General features: G+C 43.7%; 2 protein-coding genes across 6 annotated transcripts in view; one reads left to right on the plus strand and one right to left on the minus strand.

Moving 5' to 3' along the window:
* The first annotated feature begins 531 nt into the window (after nt 1-531).
* Nucleotides 532-15,132, plus strand: part of Nr3c1 (nuclear receptor subfamily 3 group C member 1) — a 95,507-nt gene continuing 80,906 nt past the window's right edge. For 2 of the 5 annotated variants that reach the window (XM_057788486.1, XM_057788490.1), the window contains exons 1-2: nt 1,329-1,718; nt 3,955-5,145. In XM_057788486.1, coding sequence (XP_057644469.1) covers nt 3,968-5,145 — 1,178 coding nt within the window. In that variant the 5' untranslated portion in view covers nt 1,329-1,718; nt 3,955-3,967. Of the gene's footprint in view, nt 657-1,328; nt 1,755-2,067; nt 2,222-3,954; nt 5,146-15,132 lie in introns of those variants that run through there. The other 3 variants (XM_057788487.1, XM_057788488.1, XM_057788489.1) reach the window with 3 other exon arrangements.
* On the minus strand, nt 1,665-2,492 carry LOC130887026 (uncharacterized). Its single transcript, XM_057789286.1, has 2 exons — nt 2,474-2,492; nt 1,665-2,188 (listed from the first exon to the last, which is right to left on the minus strand). Exons 1-2 carry the CDS (start codon nt 2,490-2,492, stop codon nt 1,665-1,667), a joined length of 543 nt encoding a protein of 180 aa, XP_057645269.1.

Genomic DNA, 15,132 nt, shown 5'->3' on the forward strand with positions numbered 1-15,132 from the left:
CAGCTGGAGGGAGCTAGACGCTGACGTTGGAGGGCTTTGGAGCTGCGTGTTTTGTTTGATTTGGGAGAGCACAGGGGTCTCTGGAACCCTGCGGGCTGGGCAACGCACCCAGCCCGGGGCAGCAAATGTCACGATTCGGGGGAAGGGTCTCGGCGGGGAGCTTGGGAGCAGGCCCCGAAGGGGGTGGAAAGAGAGGTCAGGAGTTTGGGGTGAGAAGAGGGCGGACTTCTCCCGCAACTTACTATTCCGTCTGCAACTTGCTTCTCGGCCTGCCCTCCTCCCTCCCGCCCCCCAATGCTTCCTTAATTACATTTTTTTTTTCAAGTGCAAAGAAATCCTGCTCGCTAGAGGTTTTGCATTCGGCGTGCAACTTCCTCCGAGTGTGAGCGCGCTGGCAGGCTGGGAGGGAGGGGTGGGGGTTGAACTTGGCAGGCGGCGCCTCCTGCTGCCGCCGCCGCCGCCTCCTCTCCGACTCGGGGAAGAGGGTGGGGGACGGTCGGGGCGCGGGGGAGGGTGGGTTCTGCTTTGCAACTTCTCCCGGTGCGAGCGAGCGAGCGAGGGAGCGAGCGCGCGCACGGCGGCTGCAGACGGGGCCGCCCAGACGATGCGGGGGTGGGGGGACCTGCCGGCACGCGAGTCCCCCCCACGGGCTCACAGTACGTACGCGCTGACCCCTCTCCTCTGCCCTCCCCTCCTCAAGCCTCCCCAGAGGGCGTGTCTGCCGTCCGGCCCCGAGAGCGGCCGCGGCGCTGCTGCGCCGTTTCCGTGCCATCCTGTAGCCCCTCTGCTAGTGTGACACACTTCGCGCAACTCGGCGCTTCGCCGGCGCGGACCACCCCTGCGGCTCGGCCGGCTGCCTGTCACCCTTGGGGGCTCTGGCGGCGGACCCACGGGGCGGGTTCCCGAGCGGTTCCAAGCCGCCGAGCTGGGCGGGGCGGGAAGGAGCCAGGGAGAAGAGAAACTAAAGAAACTCGCTTTGCCTCCCAGGCCAGGTCGGCACCCCGCCGCAGCCGCACTTTTTCTCTTTCCTCGGGTGGGGAAGGCGAAGGCGCGCTCGCCCGGGCGGAGGCGATGGCTGCGAGCCGCGGGGTTTGCAGGCGCCGTCGGGGCCGGGCTGGAGGGGCCCCGCACGCTGGGCGAGGGGGCGAGGGCCGCGGGCGCCCTTGCAGTAGCCGACAGTCGCCAACAGGTTGCACCGTTCCCCGCGGCCGCCGCGCGGCCCCTCGGGCGGGGAGCGGCCGGGGGTGGAGTGGGAGCGCGTGTGTGCGAGTGTGTGCGCGCCGTGGCGCCGCCTCCGCCCGCCCCTCGCTCGGTCCCGCTCGCCTGCCGCGGCCGGGCGGCCCTTTCGCGTGTCCGCGCTCCCCCCCCCCAACCTCCGCCTCCTCCATTTTGCGAGCTCGAGTCAGTGCCTGGAGCCCGAATCGCCGCCCGCCCGTCGGGGACGGATTCTAAGTGGGTGGAACGAGACGCCGCAGCCGGGCGGCGCGGCGCCGGGACGGGGGACGCGCGCGGGAGACGGGAGCGGCGCGGGGCTCGGCTTGTCAGCCGGGAAGAGGGCGACTTTCCGCGCTAGGGGCTCTCCCCTCCCCCATGGAGAAGAGGGGGCGACTGTTGACTTCCTTCTCCGTGACACGCGCGCCTCCCGCGTCCGCACGCCGACTTGTTTATCTGGCTGCGGTGGGAGCCGCGGGCGGGCGGGCGAGCGCGCGGGTGCCGAGGTGAGCGGGGGCTGGGCAGCGGGCGCCCGAGCGGAGGTGAGTCGGGCTGGCGGCGCTCCCCGAGGGGCTCGGCAGCCGGGGCGGCGGGACTTGGCAAACTTTTGTCAGCCCTGGGGTTGGGGGTGGAGGCTGGCGAGGGCAGGGTGACGGTGACGAAAGGGCCTCAGCGGTGACAGCGCCGGCGCTTCCTCTCCCCGCACCGCCATCCCTGGCCCGGCGAGCTGCCCCGCCGTGGAGCCTCGCGCGCCCCGGCGGGTATCTGGCGTGCTTTTTGGTTTTGCTTTTTGCCGCAAGCCCTTGGGTCTTGGGCTGTCCTCGGGGGCCGCCCGGACAGCCGCTTTTCCCTGGGGAAGGCAGAGCGGCGTCTGCGAGCCGCGGGCTCAGGGCGCTCGGCTGCGGGCTGCGGGCTAGTGGGGTGGACGCGGGGCTCGCAGCCTGCAACCCAGACTTCTCCCGCCCGGCCTTATCTGCTAGAAGTGGGCGTGCCGCAGAGAACTCAACAGGTCTGGACACATTTCTCCCTTCACCTCGCACCTTTCTCCCTCCTTCTCCCCCCCACCCCCTCCCCCCGACGACTTGTGCACTAGCTTTGGGGCAGGATTTCGCGCCCGACTTTTCTGAGTGGTCCCCTTTTAGTAAGAGACCCTCCCTAGCCGCAGGTTGTGTGTGTGTGTGTGTGTGTGTGTGTGTGCAGCGATTTTTGACAAGTGCTACTTTCATGTTTGAGGTTGCAGGCTTGATCATTGCGGCCTTACCACTTAAGACCCTTGGCATAGTTCGTGAGGGCCGACTAACGTCCCAGGGTTATTTACAGTTTTAACTGGAGGATAAATGTCGTTTAAGGGAGCATCTCGTTTTATAAAGTATTGTGATGGTCTTGGGCTTGAAAGGTAGCTGTCAAAAAAGCAGGTGTGGTGGAAATTCATTAGGGGCCATTTCATATCTCATGGTTAGAGATCTTTTTGAGATGCACACACAGGTCCCGGGTGGGTTCTGAGAGAGAAACCGCGTACAGGGAAGATTAGGAATCTAATCTTCCTAAGGTCCACCTTCTCTAACGTTTCCCTTTCAGTGAAGATGATCCTATTTCTTAGTGTCTTGGTACCGGAAAAGTTTACCGTTTTATGAGAGGGGTTCCCCAATATACTTATCATAGTCTTTGACAACCTCTTAAAGCATTTTGTTTACTAGTAATATACTAACGATCTGGACAAATACAATTTAAATAAATGTAGGTTGAAAACTGCTGAGAAAATTATTCTGAGCATTTTCTTGGATAGGTTTTGTCTGAATTTATATGTGATTCCACAGACCCGTTTCTCTATTTTTCCAAGCATTCCCATATTTGGAAAGAAAAAAATCTTAAATCTAGAAATAAACTATTTTGTATTGAGTGCATTAAACAATTTTTAGAAAGAAATATAACTCGATTAATTTTGGTGTTAGGAGTTTTGATGAGTTCTGCTCTGTTTATTTAAATAAGTTAGAACTGCAGTGAAGAAGCTAGTACAAATTCTGCTGTTTTTAAAAGTACATATTTTAGGCTATGTACAATGCATATCATTTCTTATCGCCAACGTTTGGAGGTGGATGCTACTAAACAGGCACATCTGGTTGGAAATGGAGGTTAAAGATAAGAGCATTTCCCTTGCCTATAGCAGAACAGCACTGCTTTTTTTTCAAATAAAATGTGCATAATCCTCCAGGAGGTTGTACCTTGGAAGGGTTGGATGTGGGGGGACGGGCACGAGGTGAAATTGTGAATCCTAAGGTGCAAACAATTATACTGTAGCGTTTATCAAATGTCTTATTATTGGTTTCCAGAAAGGCAATCATCCTTGATTGAGAAGGGGTTGAAATTTTAAGGATCATGCTTAAAAAAAGAAAGTTAAATACTTTGACATCAACTTGAACCTTTAGAATAATCATGTATAACAAATTACAATTCCTATGGTTGCCAAAGCTGTACATTTAGTGAGCAGGATAAACAGCCAAATTCAGATCAGTTCAGTATAACTTTGTCCTTGCAAATGAGCTGCCTTGTGTTTTTTAGCTGTAGTTCCCTGGGTGGGAGCAGGGACTATATAGGTTTATTTTAGAAGACAGAAACTATTCCTCTGATAGTGGGGACTTTGATTGGGAGTTACCTAAAGGGTTCATTTAATAGGCTGTCTCTCACTAATCAGATCAGAGATAATGTGATTTTATAGCTTATTATGTCCTCTCTTTTTTGTAGTTAATATTTGCCAATGGACTCCAAAGAAGCCTTAGCTCCCCCTGCTAGAGAAGTCCCCAGCAGCTTGCTTGTCCGGGAGAGGGGGAACGTGATGGACTTTCATAAAACCCTAAGGGGAGGAGCTACCGTGAAGGTTTCTGCATCTTCGTCCTCACTGGCTGCTGCTTCTCAGACAGATTCCAAGCAGAAGAGGCTTCTGGATTTTCCAAAAGGCTCAGCAAGCAATGCGCAGCAGCCAGATTTGTCCAAAGCCGTTTCACTGTCCATGGGACTGTACATGGGAGAGACAGAAACAAAAGTGATGGGAAATGACTTGGGATACCCACAACAGGGCCAACTTAGCCTGTCCTCTGGGGAAACAGACTTTCGGCTTCTGGAAGAAAGTATTGCAAACCTCAATAGGTCAACCAATGTTCCAGAGAAGCCCAAGAGTTCAACATCTGCTCCTGGACGTGCTACCCCTCCAGGGAAGGAGTTTCCCAAAACTCACTCTGCTGCATCTTCAGAACAGCAAAATCTAAAAAGCCAGCCTGGCACCAATGGTGGCAGTGTGAAGTTGTATACCACAGACCAAAGCACCTTTGACATCTTGCAGGATTTGGAGTTTTCTGCTGGGTCCCCAGGTAAAGAAACAAATCAGAGTCCTTGGAGGGCAGACCTGTTGATAGACGAAAACTTGCTTTCTCCTTTGGCAGGAGATGATGATCCATTCCTTTTGGAAGGGGATGCAAATGAGGACTGTAAGCCTTTTATTTTACCGGACACTAAACCTAAAATTAAGGATACTGGAGATCCGATCTTACCAAGCTCCAGCGGTGTGACGCTGCCCCAAGTGAAAACAGAAAAAGATGATTTCATTGAACTTTGCACCCCCGGGGTAATTAAGCAAGAGAAACTGGGCCCAGTTTATTGTCAGGCAAGCTTTTCTGGGACGAATATAATTGGTAATAAGATATCTGCCATTTCTGTTCATGGTGTGAGTACCTCTGGAGGACAGATGTACCACTATGACATGAATGCAGCATCGCTCTCTGAACAGCAGGATCAGAAGCCTGTTTTTAACGTCATTCCACCAATTCCCGTTGGTTCTGAAAACTGGAATAGGTGCCAAGGATCTGGAGAGGATAATCTGGCTTCCTTGGGGACTATGAACTTCCCAGCCCGATCGGTGTTTTCTAATGGCTATTCAAGGTAAGCTAATGCCGTTCTGTTCCATCATTTTAGTGTGATCCATTTTAGAACTCATCAGGTTGTGTTTTCTAGAGATTTGCATACTCTTTCAGATAACTGAGTAGAAATGGTCCTTTGAAAGTAAGCAAGTTAGAAAATCTGAAGGACTCACCTGTGCAGAAGCACTTTGGGTGTTTGGATGAATAGTAATAGTTTCTCTCTGGTCGGTATTGAAGATTTTTGTGTGAAAACTTTACATCAGAATTGCTCAGTAACGAATTGCTTGAGTAGAGCAAACATGAAATCAAGAAAATACTATCTAGTCATATAACACATAATTGTGCATACAAATTTTAACTGCTTTAGAGTGCATTGTTACAGAAAAATGCTTCCATAGTTAAAAGTTGCTTTGCTATATGTGCCCTGTGTGTTACCTTTCAATTAAAGGGTTAAGAACTGGGAGTAGTAACTCTGAGCCCTGCTGTTCCACCAACATTCTGAGTTTTGAAATGGTTAAAGCAATGCAATGTGTAGTGACCTAGACCATTGCTTAGAGTAGCTGAAAGTAGGCAATGGCGCCTGCTTACCAGGCTCTTTGAGGAAGGAACTGGTGCCGATGCTTTCAGATGCTTCTGCAGATACCCCGGTAGGTAACTCATGATTAGAATTTTTCAGGCTTCAGTTAGCAAGCACCGTGTGTGTCTCTCTTCTTTTTTTCTCAGTATATGTATACTGACATTACTGTCTGATCTCACCAAGGTTCCCTAGAATGAAATTACTGAAAACAACGTGTAAGTTAAGATAAATGTACTGGTAGGGTTAGGTAAGTGTGGATTGTAGTGATACAAGGCTGATTAGTCGCTAGGGGGTTGCTTTGTTTCTTCCTTCCTTTGTGTATAGTCCCATCAACTTTTCCTGAACTATTAGTGATCTTCACTGCTCCCTTTGAGAAGATTTTAACACTCGCAAAGAGAACGTTCTCAATGTGTGATTTCACGGAGCTGCACCTTTCCCACATCCCTTTTCCGTGAAGGTTATCCTGCATTGATGTAGAAAAGGGCATCTCTTCCCTCCATGTGTAGGAAGCTGATATTGGGGAATAATTAGATTTAGACTGTGATCTATTTTTCTAAACAGCTTAATTATAGCTTAGCAAGAGGGGGAAAATCGCCCTTGTTCTTGTCTAGCCCGAGAGATGGGTGGTTACTGTTTGTATTGACTATTGGTAGTTACTACTAATCTAGTACTCATAATTAGTTCTCTCTTATTTGGGGAAAATTATTTCAGCATTTTAACTTTTCTGAATTAGGGGTTTAAGATAGTTCCAACAACAAAATTTAAATAATTTCTTATTGCATAAACTTATGTTTTTCAAATGTTGAGATGCACTGTGTTTTAAATTTTCCAATCTTAAGTTTTTGACAATAGGTTTCATGCCATTGACTTTCATGAAAGAGTAATCACAGCTGATCTGATTAACTATAGAGAGCTATTAAATTGATTTATAAACATGTGATTATATAAGGAAAACCAATGTATTTAGGAAATCCCTTGGCCTGAAAGTCATCATAAAGCTCTTCACTTTTTATTATAAAAAGAACAATGGAACCAAAACTTAATTTGCATGCACTATAAATTATCACTAAGTCTTATAAAATCTGGGATATGAACAATAAATCTCACCCTTAAATCATTAAATAATTTCAGTGCTAAAGCACTTTGACACTTTCTTAGTGATATATAAAAGGTTCCCGTTTTTGTTGTGCCTCTGCCTTTACAAAGGTAGGCAGGGCCCTGATGATGTGGCACTTTAGAAGTCCTTTCCTGTCCAGGAAGTGATCAGTTGTATACTGACACGATTTTTTGTGTTTAATCACTGGTGTCTTTTAGCACAGTAAAATACCCTAATGGGCGGGGGCAGTGCTTGCAAGTTTCACACTTAGGGCTGGGAACTGTGATTATCCAGAACCAAGCTTCACCCAAATAAATTGGAACAATGTTTCCTTTCTGACGTTATTGAATTCTTCTATTGTTTCCCAGCAGCGGCCCTGGCAGATCTAAAATTGGTTGCTCTCTCTATATGATGCGGGGTAGTTGCCAAACATTAGCTATGATCGGTGACCCTGAGTCATCAGCCACCAAGTCAACACGCTGAGGCAACAGCTGGATGGAGTCTTCTCTGCTTTAGATAGGAAAGCAGCCAGTGATGTCGCTAGCAGCACTGTATTTTTTTAAAAAAGCATGCTTTTTATTTGAATTTTAAATAACTAAAACATTTCCCCTCAGAATGTTAACAAAAACTACTTCATATTATATTCGGGGAGAAGACAATTTCTACAAATATATCAGTGTGCCATGACATCAGGTTAGCACATTAAATTGTAAACTTAGGAGTATCGTGATTAAGATTTTCGTGTTTTGTTTTTTTAAGGTTTAGGTTCATGGGTGGTAAGACAAGGTAGAGATTCTTTCTGCTCAGATCCGTTCTTAGTAGCGCGAGCGTCCTACCCTAACAGTCCCCTGTAAAATGCAGTGAGCTTAACGCAAGCATAATCGAAGCAGGCATGCTTCTGCGTGATTTGATTTTCTTCCTCCATGTTTCACCTCAGCATTAAATGGTGTACACTGCAGAAAATAGGTGGAGAGGATCAAGGGTTTCAGAGGAATTAGAGTCCTTTTCCTGAGAGGTAGGATGCTTAAAGAAAAAGAACAATGCAAGATAAAAGCTCAATCTTCTGGAGTGTGGGGTTTGGTGATGAGCTTAATGATGCTCCTAAAACATAAGGAGATGTAGACATCTCTCTATTGGCCATGTCTGTGTCAAGTTTTATAAAAATAACAAAACTGTAGGAGCATGGGCTGAGTGAAACACATTCTGTCCCTCTTTCGTTTTGCCTATGAATGCCAGGCTAGATGTTTTTTTGAGGAGGAGACAGAACATAAAGGAAAGAGTAAGTAGGTTTGGGCCACACTTAGCCTTTTCTTTCGATAGGCGCTTGTTTAATGTCTTTCCTTTTTCCTGGCCCTCCGACGAGTCTGACAGTGGGCGTTCCAGTGGCTTTTTGAGCTTACTGTTTCTTGCTATCCATTTATATAAAATGACTTCTGGGTGTGATTTGCTTTTGAGCATATACTTATTTGCTTATATGTTGTTACCTTTATGGCAGAATCATTTCTTCTTCTTAAAGATCAGTATGATTGGTTTTAAGAGAAATTTCAGCAATTGTGTACCCAGGTGTACCAGTTTAGTGTGGAATGACTAATACAGACATGTGTAACAAGCCATTAGTCAGCTCTTAATGAAATTCTTGTAATATTTCCTTGGCTAATCCCTGTATATTTGTAATTGACAATTCAACTCGTATTCGTGATGTTATTTTGGTTTTGTCTATTTTTGCTACAGATACATTATTTGACCGTTTTCCATATGCTATTAACGTTTATGCATTTTATGACTTGTTCTTAAATGTACTTTGCACAGATGTAGATGAAATGCAAGTTGCAGTAGATAAATTAGTAAGAGGGTAAAGGTCACTTTAGGAGCCTTTAGAGGTTTTCGCTGACGAGAGATTGTATCAAATAGTATGCTTTCCACGAGTGCCACTGTGAAAGACAGCTAAATTCTCTGAGAGTTATGTAAGACTCAGTGCACTCTAGCCTAGTTATATTAGGAAGCCTTCATTTATGTTTTGGTTAGGTCTGGAGCATGTTTCTTCAAGTACATTTGTCTTTAATACTTGTACATAGTTAATTACTATGACTGTTTGTCTTCTCGTATGAGTAAATTAAACTGGCATAAGAGGTTCATGTTGTGTAGTATTTATTGTTCCAAAGCCATCCTGGTAGTATTTTTGTCAAAAGTCATTGTTTAATAAAGTATAAATAGTTGTCAAATTGATAAGCATTTGTTTGTATTTCTGAGGTATGCAGAATATAAATTGGTGAATCTCATTGTATAAATAATTTGTAAGGACTGTTTTATTGGATTAAGATACAACCAGAAAAAAAAAAATCAACTCGTGGTCTTTACAAAAGAGATCAATTATCTATTTCTCCAGCTTCATTCAGCCAACTGCTCTCATTTTCTTCTACCTTGGCTTTGTAGTTTTCAAGTTCTCCTAAGGGAAATTTACATTTTAAAACAATTCTCTAAAATGTTTCCTTCCTTCCTTCGGAATCATGTGGTCATTTTCATGCCAGTGACTCTTGGTTGTAACCTTTAATGATGTCTTTATTTTATATATTATTTTTTTATACATTAGAAAGTTAGTTGAAGCTAGTGGCTTCAACCCCCGACCCTGTGGGGGGCAGGGTAAAGAGAGAAGTAACAGGCATGGGATGGGGAGAAACTTGGGATTTCAGGACAATTCCGTATACCAAGCCTTTGGACCAGCAGCTGATCGTCAGGTGTCTCAGGAGGAACGCTCGCTCATGTCAGTGCTGCAGTGAAGCTTTCCTGTGAGGGCGGAGAGTGCAGAGTGACGATGTCTCTAGTGAGCTCTTTCGTGTGATGCTGTATTACCAAAATGAGGACAAAATTTACATCATACTTTTATTTCTGCCAAAATCAATTTCATATTTGTCCCAGTTTAATTTAAGCTGTTATTAGTGAAAATCTAATGATTTGAGCTTAGTTAAAATAATCATGGCACCTCATGTGGTTACAACCATTTCCTATTTCATAGTACACTTTGCAAATAAATTACCAACTCACTGTGGAGTAGAACTCTTTCCGTGGGTTATCTGGATTTTTGCTAGGATATTGAGTAAATTAGGCAAATAACATAAATTACTGGATTCTGTAAGTACTAGGCAGCCACTTAAACTATTTATATTGCAATAGTCCTTAAAACTAACTATTTTGAATGAAAACATACCATCCCTTAATTTAATCTCTGAGCCAATTTAAATATTAATGTCTTATCTTGATTGAACTATGTGCTTAAACATACTTATTTGGAGTAACCAGCTATTCATTTTAAGTACTTAAGAATACTTTTTTTTAATTTTAGCAATCTTCAACAAGATTTATATTGTCTCTAATGCAATGTGTTTAACAAGGTCCCTGCTAATTTAGAATTTTCCATTTATATATGGGAGTATAATTTACATATATATGTATATATATGTAAGGAGAGGAGAAGGGTTGAATTATGACACATGTTTACACATTACATTCCTTACACATTACATTATTTTTAATTACTAATTGGAGAGTTTAATAAATGTGCAGCTTTTGACACTTAAAAACTTCCAGTTTATTATAGTGTTCATTTTAAATAATAAATTAGCCTTTATTCTAGATTATTTCATAAGTTTCCATAATAATATTTAGCCATGGCTATTATGAAAGCATATTTGATAGCCAAATTTTGAAAGTTATTGTGAAATGATATCCAGTGTAGTTCATGATTTAGTATTTCGTGTTGGGGCAATGCAATGACTTACGACCTTATGATTGTCACATGAAGAGTAATGCGTTACTGGTTTGCTATGAACACTTCTATGTTGTCATCATTTTTATGTTTTGTTTTATAATTGGGAATTTGGGCTTTCTTCATTTTAGTATGTAAAATTTGGTCTCCCCTCCCACTACATCCCTTTCAGATAATTTGATTTAGATGTTCAATAGCAGTAATGGTAAGGAGGAAAAAAGACCTGTGTTCTGAGGCTAAACTAAACCAAGCTATCATTCTAGGTAATTAGGTAATTGTGTTTTGAAGTTAAAGATACTTTCTCTGTGTCAAGTTATTATCAAAACCCTAGTGGGTCTGTGTGTCTGTGTGAAATTCTGCAATTGTCTTATCTATTTGATGAGGTGAATACTGTGTGGTAGGTCAGGGTATCCTAAAGACAGCTTCTTGACATTTTCCTTGTTTATCATCAAGTACAAGACAAAAAATGAACTTAGATGTGTACTTTTACAAGATAAAGGTTTAAAATGGTGTTCTTGATAGCACATAAAATGTAAATATTGTAGCTGGACCCAGGAAGAACCCTTGCGTTCTCAGAGCTTGTTTTATGTAGTAGATAAGAGATTATCTGTTCCATCCCCTCATTTCAGATGAGAGATTGAGATCATGGCCAGTGTTTAGGGAAGGACTCCACACCTCATTAGTTGTGCAGTCGCCTGGAACCACCCTGTTGGCAGCTGTGTAAGCCTTAGCATCCAGGGCTGCTCCAGAGGTCTAAAGCGAGTAAGTAGTTCACATAATACTGACTTCATAAAAGCCACTGATCCTTTCTTCCTCCGTATAGCTCGTTAGTGTTCTTTCCGTTCTTCGGCAGCACGATGCTACGCACACGCTGCTGCAGTTCATGCGCCCCACCCCTTGTACGTTCATCGCATTCGATGTCTTCCTTCTTTGACGTTCTTTATTCTACTTGTTATATTAAGTTTCTGAGTCTGTCAGGACCCATGTAGAACAAAAGCAGCTGTTACCTGAATTTTACGAGTGGGAGATTTAAGATATTTAAAGAAAAATTAATCAGAAACCTTCATACTGGTCTGAAAGGAAATACTTTCTGTTTGATGTGCTAGAAATTCCTTGACGATCTTTCACGGTAATTGTCCACCAACAGTGAGTCTGAAAACACAATATAAAGGAGAATTATGACCAAGGCTCTGTTCCATATGTATGCGCGTAGTCACTTCCTGTTTCCTAGCACTGCTGCTTGATAGCATATGTAGATGTCTTTGTATCATGGCTCATCAGGTAAAAGGGCTGTGTGCAAGCCTGGTACCTGAGTTTGACCGCAGAACCCAGGTAAACGTGGAAAACGAGAATCTGTGTGACAGAGTTGTCCCCTGACCCTGACAGGGATGCCATGGCCACATTCCCTTCATACACACACGTGTACAATAAAAATAGTAATAATTAAAAACCTAAGCAAATTCGTAAGTGTGAGCTTACTTTGGAAATTAAAAACTTATTAAAATGCAAGGTGGCAATTTTAAAGCTCTGGCAATTATACGCAGTTTAAACCAGAATGACCCTCATTTGCTGAGAGTGAAGATACCTGCATCCCTAGTGTAGGTGTTGCCCACCAAAAAGCACTGGGAACGTTTTTAGTTCCCACTGTGTATATTCCCCAGAGGGTCACGAATCCCTTTTATCTAGACTGCTGTATTTAGAGCCCAGACCGTCACCTTAGTATTAATTTGTTTTCAAGATTTTGTTTTGTCTTGTTGTACGGGGCGTACCTCCATCAGTAACCCTTTCCGTGGGTTTTATTCCATGTTAGGTTTACCATCTGAAATTTAGTAGCTATACCGATAACTTAAACCACATTATTGATAAATGCAAGGCTGTCCCCTTTCTATTTTTATTGTCTGATCCTCTCAGGTAACCATGCATGCAAAAATCAAGAGGCTTTCAATTTTAAGAGTCATAAATACTAACACTTTTTCTAGGTTCATAGATTTGGGAGGATTAGAAAACTTGCTTAAAGACATCTACTAACTTTTTCCTTGATGGTGACAAAGCCGCTATAAGGGCTGGAGAGAAGGCTCAGCAGTAAGAACACTTAGCTGCTCTTCCAGAGAACCTGAGTTCTATTCCTAGAACATATATCATGCAGCTTAAAACTGCCTATTGTCCTGTTTCAGTGGGATCTGGCACCATTGCTATCCTCAGGCACCTTCACATGTGTGCAACCTGCCTGTATATGCATGCATACAATCAAAAATAAAATAATCACTTAAAAAGTTTCACTAAAACCAAATTATAAATACACATTATATATACATATATACATCTCTCTCTGTGTATATATATGTGTATACATATATGTGTGTGTTCATGTGTGTTGCCAAATATGGAAAAAATTAAATTGTAGTTTAAATTGATAGATATATCATTGTAAAACCTGAGTTTTACAAATAAAAATATTGAAAAATTAATCAGAACATTATGTGAATCATTTATCTGGAATCCAGCTGAGTTTATGAAGGAGAAAATATGAAAGCAGAATAGATATTTTTAAAAATATTTCCCCCAAATTGAAAGCCCAGAATGAAGGTTCTTGTTTCTAAGTCCGTACCGTGAGAGGCTGTGTTGTTTACGCTCTTCTTTTGCAATCATCTCGAGACACCTTGTAAACCAGAAAAAGAAACTGAGCTCATTAAACTGTACATCAGTGTACATCATGATGTACAGTAAAGTACATCCGTGTTCTTAATCAGAAAATGTACTGACTCCTTACCTTAAACTGAATAACTTTCAGAAATTTAGCCTGTCTCTGGTTATAATATTTGCTTTTGTTGAGGATTATTTAAAAGTGTTCAGCTAAGGTGTTCTCTCCCCTCCTCCTCCTAGTCCCCCCGCCTCTATAAAATAGACTCTTAATTGAAAACAGCTGCCCCCACTCTTGCCCCAGCCTTCCACCATGCTGGCTCGTGCAGGCACTAGAATAGGTCTGTAGTGCGCTTCCCAGGTACTGCCCTCAAGCAGGTGGTACTCAGTGGTTACTATAGGGCAGAAAAAGTAAAGATTACTTCTAAACCTGTTTTTTTTTTTCTTTTTTTTTTTTTACCCCCTCTTTCTCTCATGTTTATTTTATGTTCAGGAAAGAAGGGCCATTTTTGGCTTGCACTTGAAAGGAATTTGGTGATTGCAGATACGGAGTAAAGGAGTAAATACAGTGTGAATTCCTACAGTAATTTGCAAAGTACTTGAGGTCCTCATTTCATCTCCATGTCCTGGAGAATTAACCATTTGACGGTCACTATGGCAACAAGTGCACTAAAGTTACTTATACTATAAAATAGTCTGAGTTACATGTTCAATATGAAATTCAAATATTTTTTACTTGTATTCTTCAAAATCTGAAAAGACTTTTGCTTTACTGGCTGTTATTTAGTAACTCAAGAATTTTTAATCTCAAGTCCTACTTTTATTTATTTTTCTGTTTACTGTTGACTGAATGTTAAGACGAGTCGATCCTGGCCTTTGAAATCATCCTGGCCTCTGAAATCATGGCGTATGCCGAACCATTCAGGTAGGATGTCTGCTGTGTTTATGTCCTGTTAGGACTGAGGGTTTATCCAGGAGAACTTCTTTATTGAGAATGGTCTAAGAACGTTTTTATATCTGTATTTAAAACAAGCAGATTTCTTTAATACTCATTGTTCTGAAAACATGATGTCAGGTTTCAGTGGCCTATAAAAGGGGATGGTGAGCCATCCCCATCATGTGGGAGTCGTGACAGCATTGGCGTCTCTAGGCCCTGGACTTTAACATAACCTAAGGAGAAATGTTAAAGAAGAGGGGAAATTGGCACAGAATTCGCAGTCTGACTGACCGAGGACAAATGACCGTTTAATAGAGAGTGTCATTAAAACAGAGCCATGGTGCTCTGATAATACCAAGACATATCCAAATGAGACGATAAGGAAGCCAGAAGGAAAAGTTAGAAAGCCATGAAAAAAGAAAATGAGAATTTTAAACTTCTGTCTGGGGCCTGGCTGTTTGGTTTCTGTGTGTCTCCACTTCTGCATGGGCACTGGGCCATGTGTAAGAAGCCCAGTGATGGTGTTACGTCGGCAAAAGGAAGAGCTACAAGAACAAGACGTACCATAGGAGGCACATTACTGTGGGGATGTCTGCTCGAGGGTCACAGAGCTCTACTTGAGCAGCAAATACCTGTTGAGCTGGGCACTGGGCACAAGCGTGCAGCGGTAAGGAAGGCAGTGGTCAGAGTCTGATGGAGAACAGTGTCACCTTCATGCCTGCTCCGCCTTCCTCCCAGTTTGCTTCTTAAGCTTTTACCTGAAGAAGGCTGAGTCTCTTCATGGAGGAGGAGTGAGTGGGGGGCAGCCGTGGGGATGAACGGGTAGTGAAAGTCCGCCCAACCATGTGGAGTAGGAGAAAAGGGGTAAGAACGTGTGCTAGGAAAATGGAAACCGGTAGAATGACCTACCGTCGGGACAGACTTCAGTTGCCGTGGGATAGAGTAGCATGACTGCACCGTTATCCCCGCCCCCGCTGTGCAATGCATGACAGAGGG

This window comes from Chionomys nivalis, chromosome 14, assembly GCF_950005125.1.
Source record: "Chionomys nivalis chromosome 14, mChiNiv1.1, whole genome shotgun sequence".
NCBI classification, from domain to species: Eukaryota; Metazoa; Chordata; class Mammalia; order Rodentia; family Cricetidae; genus Chionomys; species Chionomys nivalis.